This window comes from Geotrypetes seraphini, chromosome 1 (assembly GCF_902459505.1).
Source record: "Geotrypetes seraphini chromosome 1, aGeoSer1.1, whole genome shotgun sequence".
Lineage (NCBI taxonomy): Eukaryota > Metazoa > Chordata > Amphibia > Gymnophiona > Dermophiidae > Geotrypetes > Geotrypetes seraphini.
In genome coordinates, this window is record NC_047084.1 from 22,164,510 (window position 1) to 22,181,373 (window position 16,864).

The 16,864-nt window shown below is 42.3% G+C and overlaps 1 protein-coding gene across 3 annotated transcripts in view; it reads left to right on the forward strand.

The window, feature by feature from the left end:
* The window catches only part of BDP1 (B double prime 1, subunit of RNA polymerase III transcription initiation factor IIIB), a 324,783-nt gene that overhangs the window by 10,306 nt on the left and 297,613 nt on the right, over positions 1-16,864 (forward strand). For all 3 annotated transcript variants that reach the window (XR_004537715.1, XM_033928971.1, XM_033928981.1), the window contains exons 2-5: positions 3,399-3,990; positions 4,754-4,863; positions 9,824-9,886; positions 16,227-16,373. Coding sequence is in view for 2 of the 3 variants with exons in the window: in XM_033928971.1 (XP_033784862.1) it covers positions 3,399-3,990; positions 4,754-4,863; positions 9,824-9,886; positions 16,227-16,373 (912 nt within the window). In the remaining variant the exon portion in view is untranslated. The remainder of the gene's footprint in view (positions 1-3,398; positions 3,991-4,753; positions 4,864-9,823; positions 9,887-16,226; positions 16,374-16,864) is intronic.

A 16,864-nucleotide genomic window follows, 5' to 3' on the forward strand; every position in this document is an offset into this window, starting at 1 on the left:
ATACGATGGAGATGGTGGTCTCTCTGCTACAGAGCTTGGGTTGGATTGTCAACTTCAAAAAGAACCATTTGACGCCGTCTCAGACCTTGAAGTATCTGGGCCTTCTCTTCGACATCCAGCAGTGTAGTGTGTGTCTTCCTGAGCTACACAGTCTGAAACTTCAGCGACTGATCAAAGATTATCTGAATCTTCCAGCTTCCATGCCCTGGTATCTGCAGGTGCTGGGTTCCATGACAGCCTCGTTGGAGGCAGTTCCCTGTGCCAGTGTGCACATGCACCCTCTACTGGAGTCCTTCCTCTTCGGTGGTCTCCACCACATCACCCCTTTCAGATGCCATTCTCCAGGATGGAACCTGCTTGCAGAAGTCTGCGCTGGTGGCTTCAGTGAGAGGTTATCTGCTAGTGCAAGTTTCTTCGGATCTTTGAGTGGTTAACTCTTTTATGATGGATCCCAGGCTGTTGGGTTGGGGTGATAACTGCGGGGACCGCTCCATTCAGGGGCAGTGGTCTCCTCATCAGTGGTGTTGGTTGATCAGTAGTTTGGATCTTCAGGTGATTCACCTGGTGTTACTTGCTTCCAGCCCACTCTGAAAGACAAAGTGGTTTGAGTATTCTCAGACAATGTCATGGTGGTAGCATATATAATTCCTCAAGGGGGCACAAGAAGCACTCCCTTGGGCCAGGAGGCTCACATGCTGTTTTGCTGGGCGCAGTTACGTCTTCTGTCTGTCTTGGCACATGTGGCGGGAGTCTACAGACTTCCTCAGTTGACAAGTCCTGGACCCGGGCGCATGATCCCTCTCGTGGACAGCGTTTTTCTCTGCTCATACAACGCTAAGGTCAGCCCCAGTTTGACTTGATGGTGTCAGTAGAGAACTCCAGAGTCCGGCGCTTCTTTATTCAACGAATAGAGCATAGAGACTTAGGGTTGGATGCCTTGATTCAGCCCTGCCAGCTCACAAGTTCCTTTATGTGCACTCTCTGTGGCCTCCAGTTGGTCAGGTCATCCACTGGATGGCAATGTTTCCCAGTTTCGTGATTTGACTTGCTCTGGACTGACCTCGTTGTCTGTAATTTGCAAATTTTGTCAGTCTTCAGTGGAACAGGCAGCTCAACCTACTTCTCCCTGACAACCTTCTCGGGCGGGGTCCATTGCCCAAGGAGACCCACAGTGCTTTGGTCTTTCAGCATAGCTTTTGAGCGCTCAGCCTTGATGAGGTGCGGTTCTTCAGAGGAGGTCCTCTCGATGCTCTTGAAGTCCAAGAAACCCTAATCTATTGCTTCTTTTGCTTCCATCTGGAAGGCTTCCTGACAGTAGTGTGCAAAAGACCTGGTGGTGCCTGAGCGGGCTCCTATTCTGGTGTTCCTGGCCTTTCTTCAGGCAGACTTAGATAAGGGTTTAACAGTGGCTCCCCTTAAAGTTCCGGTAGCAGGCTTTTCATGCTTCAGAGCACAAAGGAGTTTTAGTTCACTTCTTGCTCATCTGGATGTGACCAGGTTTGAGTGGAGCGCTTCATTTGCGGCCTCCCTTGCCTCATCCTTTCCCTTTGTGGAATCTTACCATCATTCTACAGGGCCTTGTGCAAGCCCATTCGAGCCTCTGAAAGCTGCTACTCTTCTGGATCTGACACTCAGACTGTCTTTCTGGTCGCCTTTGTCTCAGCACAATGTATGTCAGAGTTTCCAGATTTTTCGTGCGGAATCCCTTTCTCCGAATTTCGGACATCGGAGTTGTTCTCTGTACTGTACCTTCTTTTCTACCAAAGGTAGTTTTAGCTCTCCATGTCACCCAGGAAGTTTGTTTGCCTGCATTTCATTCCACAGGCTTGGAGCGCAAGGATCATATCTTATGCAAATTGTATTTCAAAAGAATCTTGCTCTATTTTTGGAGAGGACTAATGATTTTTGGATATATGATCTTCTCTTGTCTTGACTGCTCCACCTCAGCATAGTCAGCTGGTGTCTATGACTTTGATCGCCCAATGGATTGATATGGCCATTTCTGAGGCTTATGTCACCCGCTGCAAGCTGCCGCCTGTTTCCTTTCATAATGCAAGGTGGCTCTTTGGTCCTCTCTTCCTACCTTTACCTGTTCTTTTCTGGGTGGATGTGGTGACTCATTCTGATGCTGCTTATGAGTCCTTGATGTTGGGGCCAGGCTCGTCTTTCACTTCCTAGACGCTGCCATTGCTTTGGTACTGAATCCGAAAGGGATGTAACAGAATGGAAGATTAGGTTTTCACCTTCGATAATCTTCTTTCTGTTAGTCCCTGGAGGATTCAATACGGCCCGCCCTCTCACTTGTTCTGCATCGCCTGCTTTCTTTGGCCTCGGTTATTCTCCTTGCAGGTTTGAGGATCTTCCAGCCAGTAGATGAGTCCTGTGGAGTGGGCGCTCTTCTGTGAGTATACGTATTAACGAAGGCTGTTTTATGTGGGTGCTCAATGCACACAGGTTAGTTCTTCATTGTTCTTCAATGTTTTCTTTGTTGCCTTTGTGCCTGTTATTACTTGTTTTCATGTTTTGCAGAGCAGACCAATTCACAAATTGTTTATGTTGCTGGGGAGCTTCCCCAGTACCCCCTTCCTTGTCATGGATTTGTTCAGGTATGTTACTTGGCTTTGGGACTGAACTACAGGGGGCTCTACCTCTCTGTCTGAGGTGGGAGGAGCATATTTGGATTTCCTCAACTCTCGGATTGCGGGAAGGGATCGAACACCTAGCATACTGAATCTTCCAGGGACTAACAGAAAGAAGATTATCGAAAGTGAAAACCTAATCTTCCATTACCCCTCCCTCTCTCCAATTGGGTGCTCGGTGCAGTATTTCTCTATCCCCTCCCCCCCTTGATAGGTACCTCTTTTTCTCATTGTTAGCAACCTTCACAACTCACTGCTCTTCCTCCCTGAAGCATCCTGCCTACTTCCTGCTTCTGCAAAAGCAGGACCTGGCATAAAGGAAGGCCTGATATTGGCAGAGCAATGAGTTGTAAAGGCTCAGACTGCCGGAAGGGGAAGTTCCCAGACCATGATGCTAACGCCGACCTGGGAGCACTCCCTTATGGTCAGCATCTGGGATGGATGCCCCACCTCACCCCCCTTGGTACGCATTAGAATTAAATCTGTGTGGTATTGAATTTTCTTGATATGCGTTTAAGGGAAGATGTAAGGTTTTCCTCCATATTCAAAGGAAGCCAGTTTGCTTTTCCTGGTTATTTGGTTATACAAGGATCCTATCAGAAGGGTCAAATTATTAAGATATTTTCCATGGAGATAAATGTGGTGATGCACGTAGTTTTCCAATGAGATTCAGTCATTTTTAATTGAATTTATAACTATCAGATGTAAAGTTTTAGCTATTAAAAGCCATAATATTGGTGTTTTGTTTTCTTCTGTCAGAGAGGAGAAACCCGTCAATGATGCTGAAGAATCTACAAAACCTTCAGTGACTGCCTTGCAGAGAAGAAAGCGAATTGCAACAGCACCTAATTTGGCTAAACCAAGAGGCTCACTCCCATCAGTCCAGCGAGCTGATACTGCAGCACTGAGTTCTTCTCAAGAGCAAACTCCTGAACATCTTCCCAGCAATAGTGCTCCAATTAAGAATGTATTGCCTCAGCCTGAGAAATCTAGTTCTGAAGCCTCTCCAAGGTCTGCTGCAAAGACTGTGTCCTTTATGGGGCAAGGCCATGTTCTACCTGAAAAGAAAACGCCTGTTCCTCAAGTCCCTCACTTTTCTCCATTTAAAAAGTCTGCCAGAAAAGAGTTGAACGTAAGGACAAGTGCTGAGAGAGGGGATGAAGTTCCACAGAAGGATACACTATCCCCACTTAAAGAAAGACCCTCACAAGCAAGTTCTGGGCCAGGGGAAATCAAAGTATGTCCAAAAGCTACTCCACCAAAGAAAATCCAGCATGGCTCAGACCGAAAGAGAATCCTGAAAGCTCAGAAACTAAGGGAACTGCTCCGAGAGGAACTGAAGAAAGAGAGGGTACGAGTTTAAGATTTCACAAGTTATTTTTTTTAAATCTTTAATCGTTTGAAAATGTCTTTAGAACTTGGCAAGTTAACCAACTGTTGTGTCCAGTTTGCAGGTACAAGTGCAACAACTGACACCTTGCTGTGGTACACATTCTAAATAGCAGACTTCATACAGTATAACAATTTTAGGAGATTATGAACCCCTGAAACAGGCATTTGCTGAAACACAGCCTGTGCTGGGTTCATTTGAAGTGTGTGCTATACAAGCTACCTTTTAAAGTTTTTGCCAGCCGAATACCTTAATCATTTCTGCTCATTTTTGGCTGAGTCTGTGCACAAGCCCATTCTTTGCAACCTATTACAGCTCTTTCTTTAGCTCCTCCCCTCTTCCCCAACAGTATGATCAGCCCAGGAGTTCCTTTCCTTGCTATATAATGACTAGTTCAGGATCTGTTTTCTCATGTATTGGCCTGGACTAGGAGCTGCTTTCTGTCCTTTTTAGGGCTTGAATGTGCTCTGCCTGTGTGCAATGAGTTGCCAGGCAGAAAATTTGCATCTCCGTTTACAGTCCATTATTTAGGTTTTCAGATGTCTTGTGTTAGTCATAGAGCTTCAGATATCTTCATGCAACCTTCTCTTGGGTAAAATAGGCCATGCAAGAACTTAATGGTAACTTCAAGAATTCTGGTTTTATAGTTTGAAGAGCAGTAGATCATGGGCTTGAGGTACTTGAATATATTCTTAATCAGAATTTTTTTTTTTTTTAAATTTAGAAACTGTGGCGAGAAAAACATCCTGTTTTTGAAAACAGCACGCCAGTAGACCACTCAAAAATGATCATGAGAGACTTTATTTACTATCTGCCAGAAAGCAATCCCATGAAGTAAGTCCAGCAGTATTAGGTAATGGATAAACTAAAGAACATGACACTTGTGTAGTGAAATACATTTGACATGAAAAGGTAAACAGTTACAGAGGATATTAGTTGGACACTCAAAACCAGCAAAACTGTAGATATAATCAAGATAAAACTAAAAGTAAATAAAAGTATTCCAATAATATCTACTTTGCTACACTTCATCTTGGGCAGAGAATTGTGGTTGTCATGTTAGTCGATTTGAATATGTAGATTAAGTACCAATAAAAACTAGTGCTTCTCAAGTTAGTCCTTGAGGCACATCTTGTCTCGTCAGGTTTTCAGGATATCCACAGTGAATATACATGAGAGAGATCTACATACACTGCCTCATTGATGTAAATCTATGCCGTGCATATTCATTGTGGATATCCTGAAAACCTGATGGGACAGAGTGTATCTCAAAGATTCAGAGGAGAATCACTGCAATAAATAAGTTGTATGTAATATTTTATTTTTGTTCCTTTAACACAAATCTCCTACTCTTTCACTAATACATTGTTCAAATGGCAGGATATACTATACTCTATTGGCTAATTCTGATCATTTATCTCGTTTTAATTTCCTGGAAAGTTTTGGCCCACCTAAACCCTCTCCCCTTCCTCCCCCCCCAAAAAAAGAAATCCTGCTTCCAATTCAAAATATTTTTTAGGTTTACCCTTCAATGGAGGCTTAAGGGAAAATAACTCTTAGATATTAGTTTTTTATTACCCAGTATGATCAAACACAAATGTTAAAAACCAAAAGTGGGATCCTCCTCTTTCTTTCTTAAATTCCTGGACTTTAAATTAGTGTCTTAACTGGAGGCATGCTTAGAAGTCTTCTCCATCCATCCAAAATTGGTTGCTGAATTTTCCAAAGATGAGTAGTTGCTCCTTATCAAAGAGTTGTCTTGCTTGTCAAAGACCATTTGCTGCCCAACACACAACTAAAGGCCCATATCTGCTGGAGGAATCTGGGATTAAACTGATTTGGGTTTAACCCAGAGCTTTTCTGCTCCTCCAAGAAAAATAGCTTTCTTATGACCGCTCCATACTCATCTCTGACTATATGGGTTATCCACACCCTCTGCCCTGCCACCCCTAGCGGTCTGATCTATATACACTCACTGTTCCAATTTATGCATATTGATATTGAGCTCAGTTAATCTCTCTTATTCTTGTAACTCAAGAAGATAGGCAAGTATATACCCAGGTGGGTTACCTTAAACATGCTATCAGCTGCAAAGAGGGAGATTCTAAGTACATAGGAACATAAGGATTTACCAAAGTGATAATCCATATAGCCTAGTATCCTGCTTTGAACAGTGGCTAATCCAAGTCGTGGCAGAATCCCATACAGTAGCAAGACTCCATGCTACTGACACCAGAAATAAGCAGTGGTTTCCCCTATATCTAAGTTAATAGCAGTTTATGGACATTTCCTCCAGGAACTTGTCCAAACCTTTTTTTTAAACCCAGATATTTTAACTGCTTTTACGACATCCTCTGACAACAAGGAGCTAGATGCACTAAACAGGATTGGTAAGACCACGTGGGTCTGCTCCGATCCGATTTATGACCGATTCTAAAAGAGCTATTGATACTCTAAAAATTTTGCATGCAAATGATTCGTTTGGAGGTTCGTCGTAATCCCCGTCTCTCCCTTCTTATTGATCGCTGTGAGAGTGACTCTCACACATGTGCAGAGCCGACAGGGGAAGCCTGAACAGCTGAGAGGCAAGGGAAGCCTCCCCTCTCCTCCCACTTCCTCCCTCCCCCCTCAAAAAAAAAAAGGCAGGAGGAATGCCAACTTTCTCCTGCCACCAGATGTTCCCCCACCCTGAATCACCCCCTCAGTTTCTTTGTCTGAAGAGAGCAGGAGGGAGACTTGGTTCCTCCAGCTCTGAGGCCCACCGATCCAAAATGGTGGGCATTCCCCCTCCTCAGTGCACCATGTGATGCACAGGGAGGGCCTAAGGCCCTGATTGGCTCAGATGCCTAAGGGGAGGGGCCTTAGGCTCCTCCCTTGTGACTGGATTTTGGAACTGGACGTGAGTTGTTCTATCCTCTACGTCCTCATTATTTGTTATAGGCTGGCTTGGTAGGAGTTCCCAAACATGTCCTATTACAACCTCTGTGACAAGCCTGGAATGCCCTGTTGACTCATTGGAACATACAGGTCCCTTATACTGCCTATTGTTGGTAATATGGATTTACTCCCCAGACTAAAGACCGAGCCTTTACAAAGTTGGGCACGTCATGGGATAGTTCATATATTCTCTGGCCAGTGGTGCTCTTTACCCTTTTTCACATCCTAGTGAGGAAGAGGTGGTGCGGCGGGATTTTTTTGCATATTTACAACTCTTCCACTATGTCTTGACCTTATGAATGAGTGGTCTTTATATGGGTCTGAGAGATAATCTTGGAAAATTTTTTAGAGCAGATGATATCAGATGTTCAGTTTCATATTTACATAAAACATTGAGAAGTTTTGCTTTCAAGCATCAGTATGTTTACATTGTAGCTAAGTAGAATAGGAGCTTGGGGGATAATCTTTGCTCGCAGAATATACATACCTTTATATCCCGTATAGCAAAGATAATTTCTAGTGCATCTTATAGAGAATGTCACTATCATACAATTACTAGAGCCTACTTTTCCCAAGTACAAGTGCATCATGCTGGTCTTCTACTACTATTAATTATTTCTATAGTGCTACCAGACGTACGCAGCACTGTACAGAGTCACAGAGAGTAAGAAAACAGTCCCTGCTCGAAAGATCTTACAATCTAAACAGGCAAGACAGACAAACAGGATGTCATGGATACAGTTAAGGGGAACGGTTAATCAACTGGCTGGGTTGGAGGGCAGAGGAATAGGGTTAAGGATTGAAAGCTATATCAAAAAGCTATATCTGTCTGCTTTTAAGCAAGGGAAGGGGCTTGATGGACAAACTTTAGTAATTTATTCCAGGCATAAGGAGCAGCTGGATGAAAGGAACAGAGTCTGGAATTAGCAGTGGAGGAGAAGGCTAACATTAAGAGTGACTTATCTGAAGAACAGAGTTCTCTGAGAGGTGTATAAGGAGAGAGAAGCGAGGAGATGCGGCATCAGTGATGCGGCAGAGGAACGCCCAGGAGGGAGAAGAGAAGGCCACGAAGCAGCCTGATTAGATTTTTGTCAATGCTTCCGTTTCCAAGGTATATCGGTCTCACGGTTGGTGGCGTTCTAATGGGAGGGAGAGATGGAAGTGTCAGTGGGGGGTTTGGCTGTGCAAGGAGGGGATAGAAAGATGCTGCATGGGGAAGAAGGGAGGGATTGAAGCTGTGCAAGGGTTCTGCTGCACAAGGGATGGGATGGGAGGGAGGGAAGGCACAAGGGGATGGGTGAGAGGGAAAGAAAGATGCTGCACGTGGAGAGGGAGTTGGGAGAAAGGAAAGAGGAAGAATTGGGGTGGAGGAGAGGAAGGGAGAAATAATTGTACATGAAAAAAAGAAGTCTTATCCTGAAAATAAGACGCTGTCATATTAATTTTGGGCCCAAAAATACACTAGGTCTTATTTTTGGGGAAACACGAATAGAATGCTAGGTATAATCAAGAAGGGTATTATAACCAGAATGAAAGAAGTTATCCTGCCGTTGTATCGGGCGATGGTGCGTCCGCATCTGGAGTACTGCGTCCAATATTGGTCACCGTACCTTAAGAAGGATATGGCGTTACTCGAGAGGGTTCAGAGGAGAGCGACACATCTGATAAAAGGTATGGAAAACCTTTCATACGCTGAGAGATTGGAGAAACTGGGTCTCTTTTCCCTGGAAAAGAGGAGACTTAGAGGGGATATGATAGAGACATACAAGATCATGAAGGGCATAGAGAGAGTAGAGAGGGACAGATTCTTCAAACTTTCAAAAAATAAAAGAACAAGAGGGCATTCGGAAAAGTTGAAAGGGGACAGATTCAAAACAAATGCCAGGAAGTTCTTCTTTACCCAACGTGTGGGAGACACCTGGAATGCGCTTCCAGAGGACGTAATAGGGCAGAGAACGGTACTGGGGTTTAAGAAAGGATTGGACAATTTCCTGCTGGAAAAAGAGATAGAGGGGTATAGATAGAGGATTACTGCACAGGTCCTGGACCTGTTGGGCCGCCACGTGAGCAGACTGCTGGACACTATGAACCTCAGGTCTGAGCCAGCGGAGGCATTGCTTATGTTCTTATGAATTATTTCTGGCTAAATTGAATCTGCTTCACGGAAATAAAAAGTTTTCAGCATGGTTTTAAATGCTTTAATATTTTCTTCTAACCTCAATTCCCGTGTTTGAACTTTGTACATTTTATTCTAGTTTGTTTTGGTGCTCAGTTGCTGAGATTTTGTACACAATGTGGATTTTCTACACTTGTTCTCAAACATACCTAAATAAATATCTTTGGAATACTTTTGCGTGTTATCTAGTTATAATCTGCCCTTCCAATCAAATAATTAATATTGATTGTATATTAAATGACAGTTTTTAGGTTTATCCTGATTCTCCCTACACCATTGCTGGCTTTACTTATCTCTGCCTATATTGACATCTTTGTTTTTATTCAGATCATCTGCTGTTTAGTACCCCATATTTATGAAAGCTGTGTACTAAGATCAGTAATATGAATTGTATGTATGAATTATGATCTGTGTGTCTATTCCTTAGTTGCAAAATAGTAAACAAAAAATTGTTAGAAAAGTAAAAATGTTGCTCTTCACTCCTACCATGCTTATTGTTTACCCAGTTAAGTACTGAATACAACAAATGAGTCATTTCTGCTTGGTTACATGGAGGCAAAGATCAAGCTGACTGAATTTTCAATTCATGCTGACTTTGATCTGGTACTCTTAAGATAGCATGGCTCTGTAACACATTTGTATGCTGCAATGATGATCATGTTCAATAATATTCTCTAACAGGTCTTCATTTACAGAAGAGAAGATGGTTGAAAAGTCATGCCTTGCACCTGTCACAGTCAAAGAGTAAGCTTCCCTACCCCACCTTGTTTTATGTTTCTGCCTTACTCAAAATGTAATTAATTCAACCTGATATAAAGAAAACTGTTGTAAAATAAATTCTCTGAGGACATACAATCATGTGAAAAAATACAATCATGTGAAAAAATATTCAGTTCTTTCTCAAGAAATGTTAACATAATCGATATCAAATCTTTTTTTGTTTTATCTAGAAAAGAAAGTGATGTAATTGCAGGTAAACAACAAAACTTTTCCTTGATTTACTCATGAAACAAAAGATATCCACAGAAATGTGTATTCTAACAGGAATAAATTAGGACATCCCCACATATCCTCCCACTTAAAGTGGCTCAAATCACATACAGGTGTATCACATTAGGTGCACATGATTAGAACATCGTTGCTTAGCATTTTGCCCTACTTGAACCTCAGACATTTAGTTTGGTGTGCTCATGATTGCTGCGGTGAGAGTGAACACCATGGTGAGATCAAAAGAGCTGTCTGAGGCCTTCAGAAAGAAGATTGTTGCAGCTTATAAATCTGGTAAGGGATTTTAAAAAATCTCAAAATAATTTTACATTAGCCATTCTACAATCTGGAAAATAGTGTACAAGTGGAGGACTTTCCAAACAACTGCCAACATGCCCAGGTCTGGCCATCCAAGCAAGTTGACCCGCAGAGCAGACTGCAAGATGCTAAAAGAAGTCTCCAAAAGCCCTAAAATGTCATCATGGGGCCTACAGCAGGCTCTTGCTACTGTTGATGTGAAAATGCATGCCTCTCCAATCAGAAAGAGACTGCATAAATTTAACTTGCATGGGAGGTGTGCAAGGAGAAAACATTTACTCTCTAAGAGAAACATCAAGGCCAGACTGAAGTTTGCCAGGAGAATGTAGACAAATACCAGGACTTCTGGAGTAATGTTCTATGGACAAATGAGTCTAAAACTGAATTATTTGGACACCAGAAAAGAGGACATATGGCATAGAGCATTCCAGAAAAAGAACCTCATACCAACTGTGAAGCATAGAGGTAGAGGTGGAAGTGTCATTGTTTAGGACAGCAGGACCTGACCAGCTCACCATAGAATCCACTATGAATTCTACCGTGTATCAGGAGGTGCTTGAGGAACATCTGAGACCATCTGTAAGAAAATTAAAGCTGAAACGGAACTGGACCATGCAACATGACAGTGACCCAAAACATACCAGTGAATCCACCAAGGACTGGCTGAAAATTAAGAAATGGAGAGTCCTGGAGTGGTCAAGTCTAAGCCCTGATCTGAATCCCATTGAGATGCTGTGGGGTGATTTGAAACAGGTTGTAACATGCAAGAAACCCCTCAAACATCTCGCAGCTGAAAGAATTCTGCATTGAGGAGTGGGCAAAACTTTCCTCAGACCGATGTCAGAGACTGGTAGATGGCTACATGAAGTGTCTCACTGCAGGTATTTCAGCCAAAGGGGATAACACTAGCTATTAGGGTGTAGGGTGTACTAATTTTTTTCCTCAGAATACACATTTTTGCAGGGGTCTGTGCTCGGACCACTGCTATTCAATATATTTATAAATGATATAGAAACAGGGACGAAGTGCGAAATAATAAAATTAGCAGACGACACCAAACTATTTAGTGGTGCTCAGACTAAAGAGGACTGCGAAGAATTACAAAGGGACCTGAATGAGCTAGGGGAGTGGGCGACGAGATGGCAAATGAAGTTCAATGTAGAGAAATGTAAAGTATTGCAAGTAGGAAGCAAAAACCCGAGGTTGTGACCATCCAGGCGTTATTCCCATCAAGGTCCCAGTTAGGTCTGAAGGCAAGGTACAAAGGAAAGCCAGGAAAGGAGTGGGCAAAGTTCATTCTGTTTCTGATGCTGACAATTTTCCTATTACCACCAGAGGGAGCCCGATCTGTCTGAAAATGAGTTAGGTGATCAATATCCAGGTCACCACTGGAGGAGCCCAAGAGCCACATTTAGTCCTGCTGACACAGCTAGTTTAGGGCGTGCCCCTAAGATACAAAAACCCACAGTGGAGAACAGACAGGCAGGCCTGCTAGGGAGGAGGTTCAAACCTGCTCTCCCTGAGATTCTCCTTGGGTCAAGCAGGTGCACTAAGCCTACACCGATGGATGTGGAGGAGACTGGACAAGCTGAGGAACTGTCTTTGCTGGAAGCTGAATGTCTGATGGAAGTCCAAGAAAGCTTTGTGGAAGCTGATGCAGACTTACCTGAGGCCATGGAAGTTGGCTTAATTACCAGCTGCAAACAGTGAGGTTTTTTTTTTCAAGAAACTGTTTGTCTTTTGGGACTATTTGATTTTGGGAGCTGATTGAGCTCAGAATTTTTGGTTTTCTTGTAAAGCTGGGAGTGTCATATGGGGAGAGGTTTTGCTGTCACCCAGGGAAGGAAATTGTGAAAGCCATTACTAGTGCTTTTTTGTGCAAAACCTGGGACACTCACCTTTGCCCAGCAGTAGCATATTGGCTGCCGGAGGCTTTATTTTTTGGACATAAAGTGTGTGAACAAGTGCAAAGAACTTTATTTTTTGTATGTTGAATAATCCTGCTTGGGAGCAGGCAGTGCAAGCTCTGAGGAGAGCTAAACCTCAGAGGCGTTTTGGACTAAGTCAATAACAAGTGAAAATTTTGGACTTTATTTTGGAGCTGTTTTATTTTGCCATCATTTTGGTATTTTGCTTTGCTGAAAGTTTTCCTTCAGCCATTTTTCATCCTTGTTGTATGGATTGCTGACTTTTATGTTTGGGAGAAGTAAAAGTGAAATACCTTCAGTTAAAACTTCTTTTTGTGTGGTTTATGTTTTGTGTTCCTGTATGTGTCAGTTCAGTCCTACAGGGTGATTCCAGTCCGGGTCACACGCTAGTGTATTTTTTTGTGTAACCACTTGGAGTGCTGCGGAGTCCTGATCGGACCACAGTGGGGGTTACAGCTTTGGTATCGGGAGTGGGATCTAGCACCTCCTGCAGGAGACACAAGGAACTGCAATTTAAAAAAAAAAAAAAAAATTATATTGGGTTTTTTTTTGTTATTTTGGATCGGTGCAGAGAGAGACATTTCCACCCTAATTGAACTGCTGAAACTGATTAGTTGGTGGTTTGTCTGGACCTTTTGTTTTGTTTGGATCTGTTGCAAATATTCCTGTGACCTTATCCGGAGGAGGAGTCAAGGAGATCCAGTTCCGGAAGGGGGAGTTCCAGAGAGAGTGTAGCGGCATATCCTTTGGGAGGCGTGTCGTAAGGAGCACAGTTCCAGTTCGGGAGTGGACCAGGAAGGAGCCAAGATCCAGAGGGACCGGTGAATCCAGCCTGAACCCAGCTCAGATAAAGGAAACCAAGGAATTATTCAGAACATATTTCCATAAGGCGTAGGAATGTCAAAGCGCCCATCCCTTGCTCCAGCATAGCAAAAGGAAACCAAGGAATCCAGCCTGGACCCAACTCAGATAAAGGAAACCAAGGAATTATTCAGAACACATTTCCATAAGGCGTAGGAATGTCAAAGCGCCCATCCCTTGCTCCAGCATAGCAAGCTTAATCCACTGAAAGATTACATAAAGAAAAAGCACATAACTGCTGTAACACTCGGCAACCAGAGTAAAATCACCAAGAAATTATTTGGATAATATGAAGTGCACATAACATTCCCACACTCCATCTCTGTCCCCCCCATATCCCCAATCCACAACGCCTCCCAATTCAATGCTCCCTCTCATAAATCATATTTAATGCATTCCTACCAACCCACTTCCAATTCCATACATTCCAGTCAGCCCTAAAGCAAGCAATAATTATTTAACAGCCAAAGAAACGCTCTCACTGCTAACTCCACTCAAACCACACACCCATGTAACACCCTCAGTCACTAAAAAGAACAAACACACTCTTAGACATAAAAATACAATCTCTTAGTTTCCAAGTCATTTCAGCACAACAGAAGAAGGCCCTTAAGAATTGTTCAGTTTCCAAATAAGCAGCTAAAGCCTCTCTTGACCCAGAAAAAGAAAAAGCAAAGAACTCATTGTACAGTAGTATTTAACTGAAAAATTCACACCTTTCAAATAAAACTCATTTGTAACTAACCCATACAAAGCATCCAACTTTTGGCATTAGGCAGCAGCAAGAAGTAAATTAAACAGGATTCCATCATAACATTCCAAAAGATTAGTAGAAGCAGCTATGATGATTCCACGAAACACTCTGACTATTCTAACTCTATTCAAACCACACACCCATCCAATACATTCAGCCACTGAAATGAACAATTACACTCTTAAACACATACATACATACTCTTTGGTTCCAAATCATTTCAGCATTTCAGAAGAAGTTCTGTGAGAATTGCTCAGTTACCAAATAAGCAAAAGAGGCCTCCCTGGTGCATAGAAATGAAAATCAGTTTTCTCATTCCCTCAGTAGTAGTTCACAGAAAAAATCAAACTTCTTTTAAGTCCAACTGTCCTTTGTAAGTAACCGAACTTCGACGTTAGACAGCAAAGAATGAAACAAATAATGTTCCATCATAGCTTTATAAACGGTTCCTCTGAGTAACAACCCACAGATCAATGAGGCTTGATGCACATCCTCAAAAGCATGGAAAGATTTCAATCCTTTTGCTATGTTCAATGAAACCAGGAAGTCAGCTGTTCTTTACCTCCTCCAATGTAGAAAACAAAAGTCTTGTCCTTGTGCAACATTATCAAGTGGGCAGGATTTTGAAGGGTGAAACAAAAATTATTTTCAGCCAGTTGTTTGCACACAGATGAAAAAGACTGCCTCTTCTCCATAATTGGTGCAGAATAATCTTGAAAGAGCAGAATGTGGTTTTGGTCAAAATGAAACTCACTTTTCTTTTGGTGTTGTTGGAAGATGTATTCTTTTTAAGCAAAGTTAAGAATCCGAGCTAGGTTGTGTGAGGTAAGGCATTGCTCTGACCAGGTGATACACACGTTCAACATGGAGCGGTCCATATCATGAGCCTTGAAGGACTAGAGTTAATAGCTTTTTTAAGAAACCCTTTAGTTCAGCATCTTAAACAGATTCAGGAATATCAATAAACCTAATATTATTTTGATGTGATCTGTTCTCAAGAATGTCTATTTTATTATTAAAAGTAGATGCTAATTTTTCTCACGCCAAGTTCATTAGGTCCTCAGCTGAACTCAGCCACCCCTCCAGTACTGTTGTCTCCCACTGAAATTTCCAATAAACTGAGTGAGTGCTGTTAACTGCTGTTTGATGTTAGATAAACTGCTATCTAGCAATGTAACTACAGTCTCTTTTATGAGTCAGAGCAAACTTCCCTGTACTTTATCTTCTGGTTCGTTACCCACCACCATATTGGTTTCTGTAGAGGGAGCAGGCCTCACCTTTTCTTTCTCTTTTTCCCGGCCTTGGGTGCCAGTACTACCGATGGTTTAGTTAGATATCTGACCATATAGATTTGAACAATGAAAGCAACTACGATGACTCCAATAAAATGCTTTAAATCGCCCAGTGGTGTTGGAAAGTGATGGAGACATGGAGCTGAGCAAAAACCCTGCTGCTCAGCCCCTTGCATCAAGTATCTCCAGTAAAGTGACATATTAAGTATACATAAACTGTAAACTGGTGGGGGAGAGAGGGGTAACCGGCTGCAGGGGCAGGGTGCCAAAGCAAAAGTTGGCCTATAGCATCACAATCCTTTTGAGTCAGTCCTGGATGGACCATTTTGGTGCTGAAAGTACAAGTGTCATCATGGTCTTGAAGACACATAATTTGATCTCATATAATTGTTCTAAGTACAAGGCCAATGGCAGCCCTTGGATATATCTACAGTGGGCCCCCCTTTTGTCTTTTTATGTGTTGATTTTTATAATTCTGTTATTCTTTGCCTCTAAGCTCACAACAGAAAGGAAGAAGTGGTTGGGGAGGGGGAGGAAGAGCCACATACTTGAGGACAAGATGTTTTTCAATTGATGAAGAGAATGTATTTGGAAATGTACACTTCCTTGAGGATACCTCTAATAAAAACTTTGAAGTTGGAATGGTAGAGATGAATGCCGTTGATACGGCCCCACATGGGAAGATATTTGGCAGTTCTCTTTCAGCTCATTTAGATCCAAAGTGGCCCCAGCCTAAAAATTAGTAAAGACCATATCCATAAAACTTCACAAGCCATGCTATCAAATCAGTTTTCTGAAACTACTAACTTGATGTATTTTTGAGGAATTAGGGGATGGGAAGAAACATGAAGGATCTACTATATGTTGAAGAGCGATAATTGCTGCATGAAACTTTTTTCCCTACTACTTTCATTTTAAATCATTACCATGTTTGGGTTTTGCAGACCACAAATCAGAAGCACTCCTCCTGAACCTGATCTTGAAGATGAAGAGGTAGAGGAAGAAGCAGCAGAAGAGGATGCAGATGGTTCCCTGCTTGTTCCTCGGGTGAAAGTAGCAGAGGATGGGACTATCATTTTAGATGAGGAGAGGTACAGTAACTCTTTCAGATTTGCTTTTATGCGTTCTGAGTTGCAGAGGAGAGGTTGCTACATACCTGTGTTTAAAATGTAAGTAATATGGAAGGAGAGAGCAAGTAACCAGTTGCAAGGCACAAAGCTTATCTGCTTGTTTTGCTGGGTATGAATGTGTTGAGTGGTAACAAGGATCAGATTTTTGCTTTTTTTGTAAGCACCATTGCTGTGGTACTGTTTATATGGCAGAGTTTTGCAAAACAGAGAAAGACTATTATCTCTGATCATGACCGGTGAGCAAGCAAGATTTTTTTTTTTTGGGGGGGGGGGGGAGGGAGGGGGATTTATATATCAGAACTGTTAAGTTAGAAAAAGAGGTTATAGTCCAAAGAGGTGTTGAAACTAGTGTGAAAGTGATGGGTTTAATGATAATAATTGAAGCCATTGCTTCATGCCTTCATTTGTTAAGTTCCATATGTTTACTTTGTAAATGGAAGAAACAGAAATCA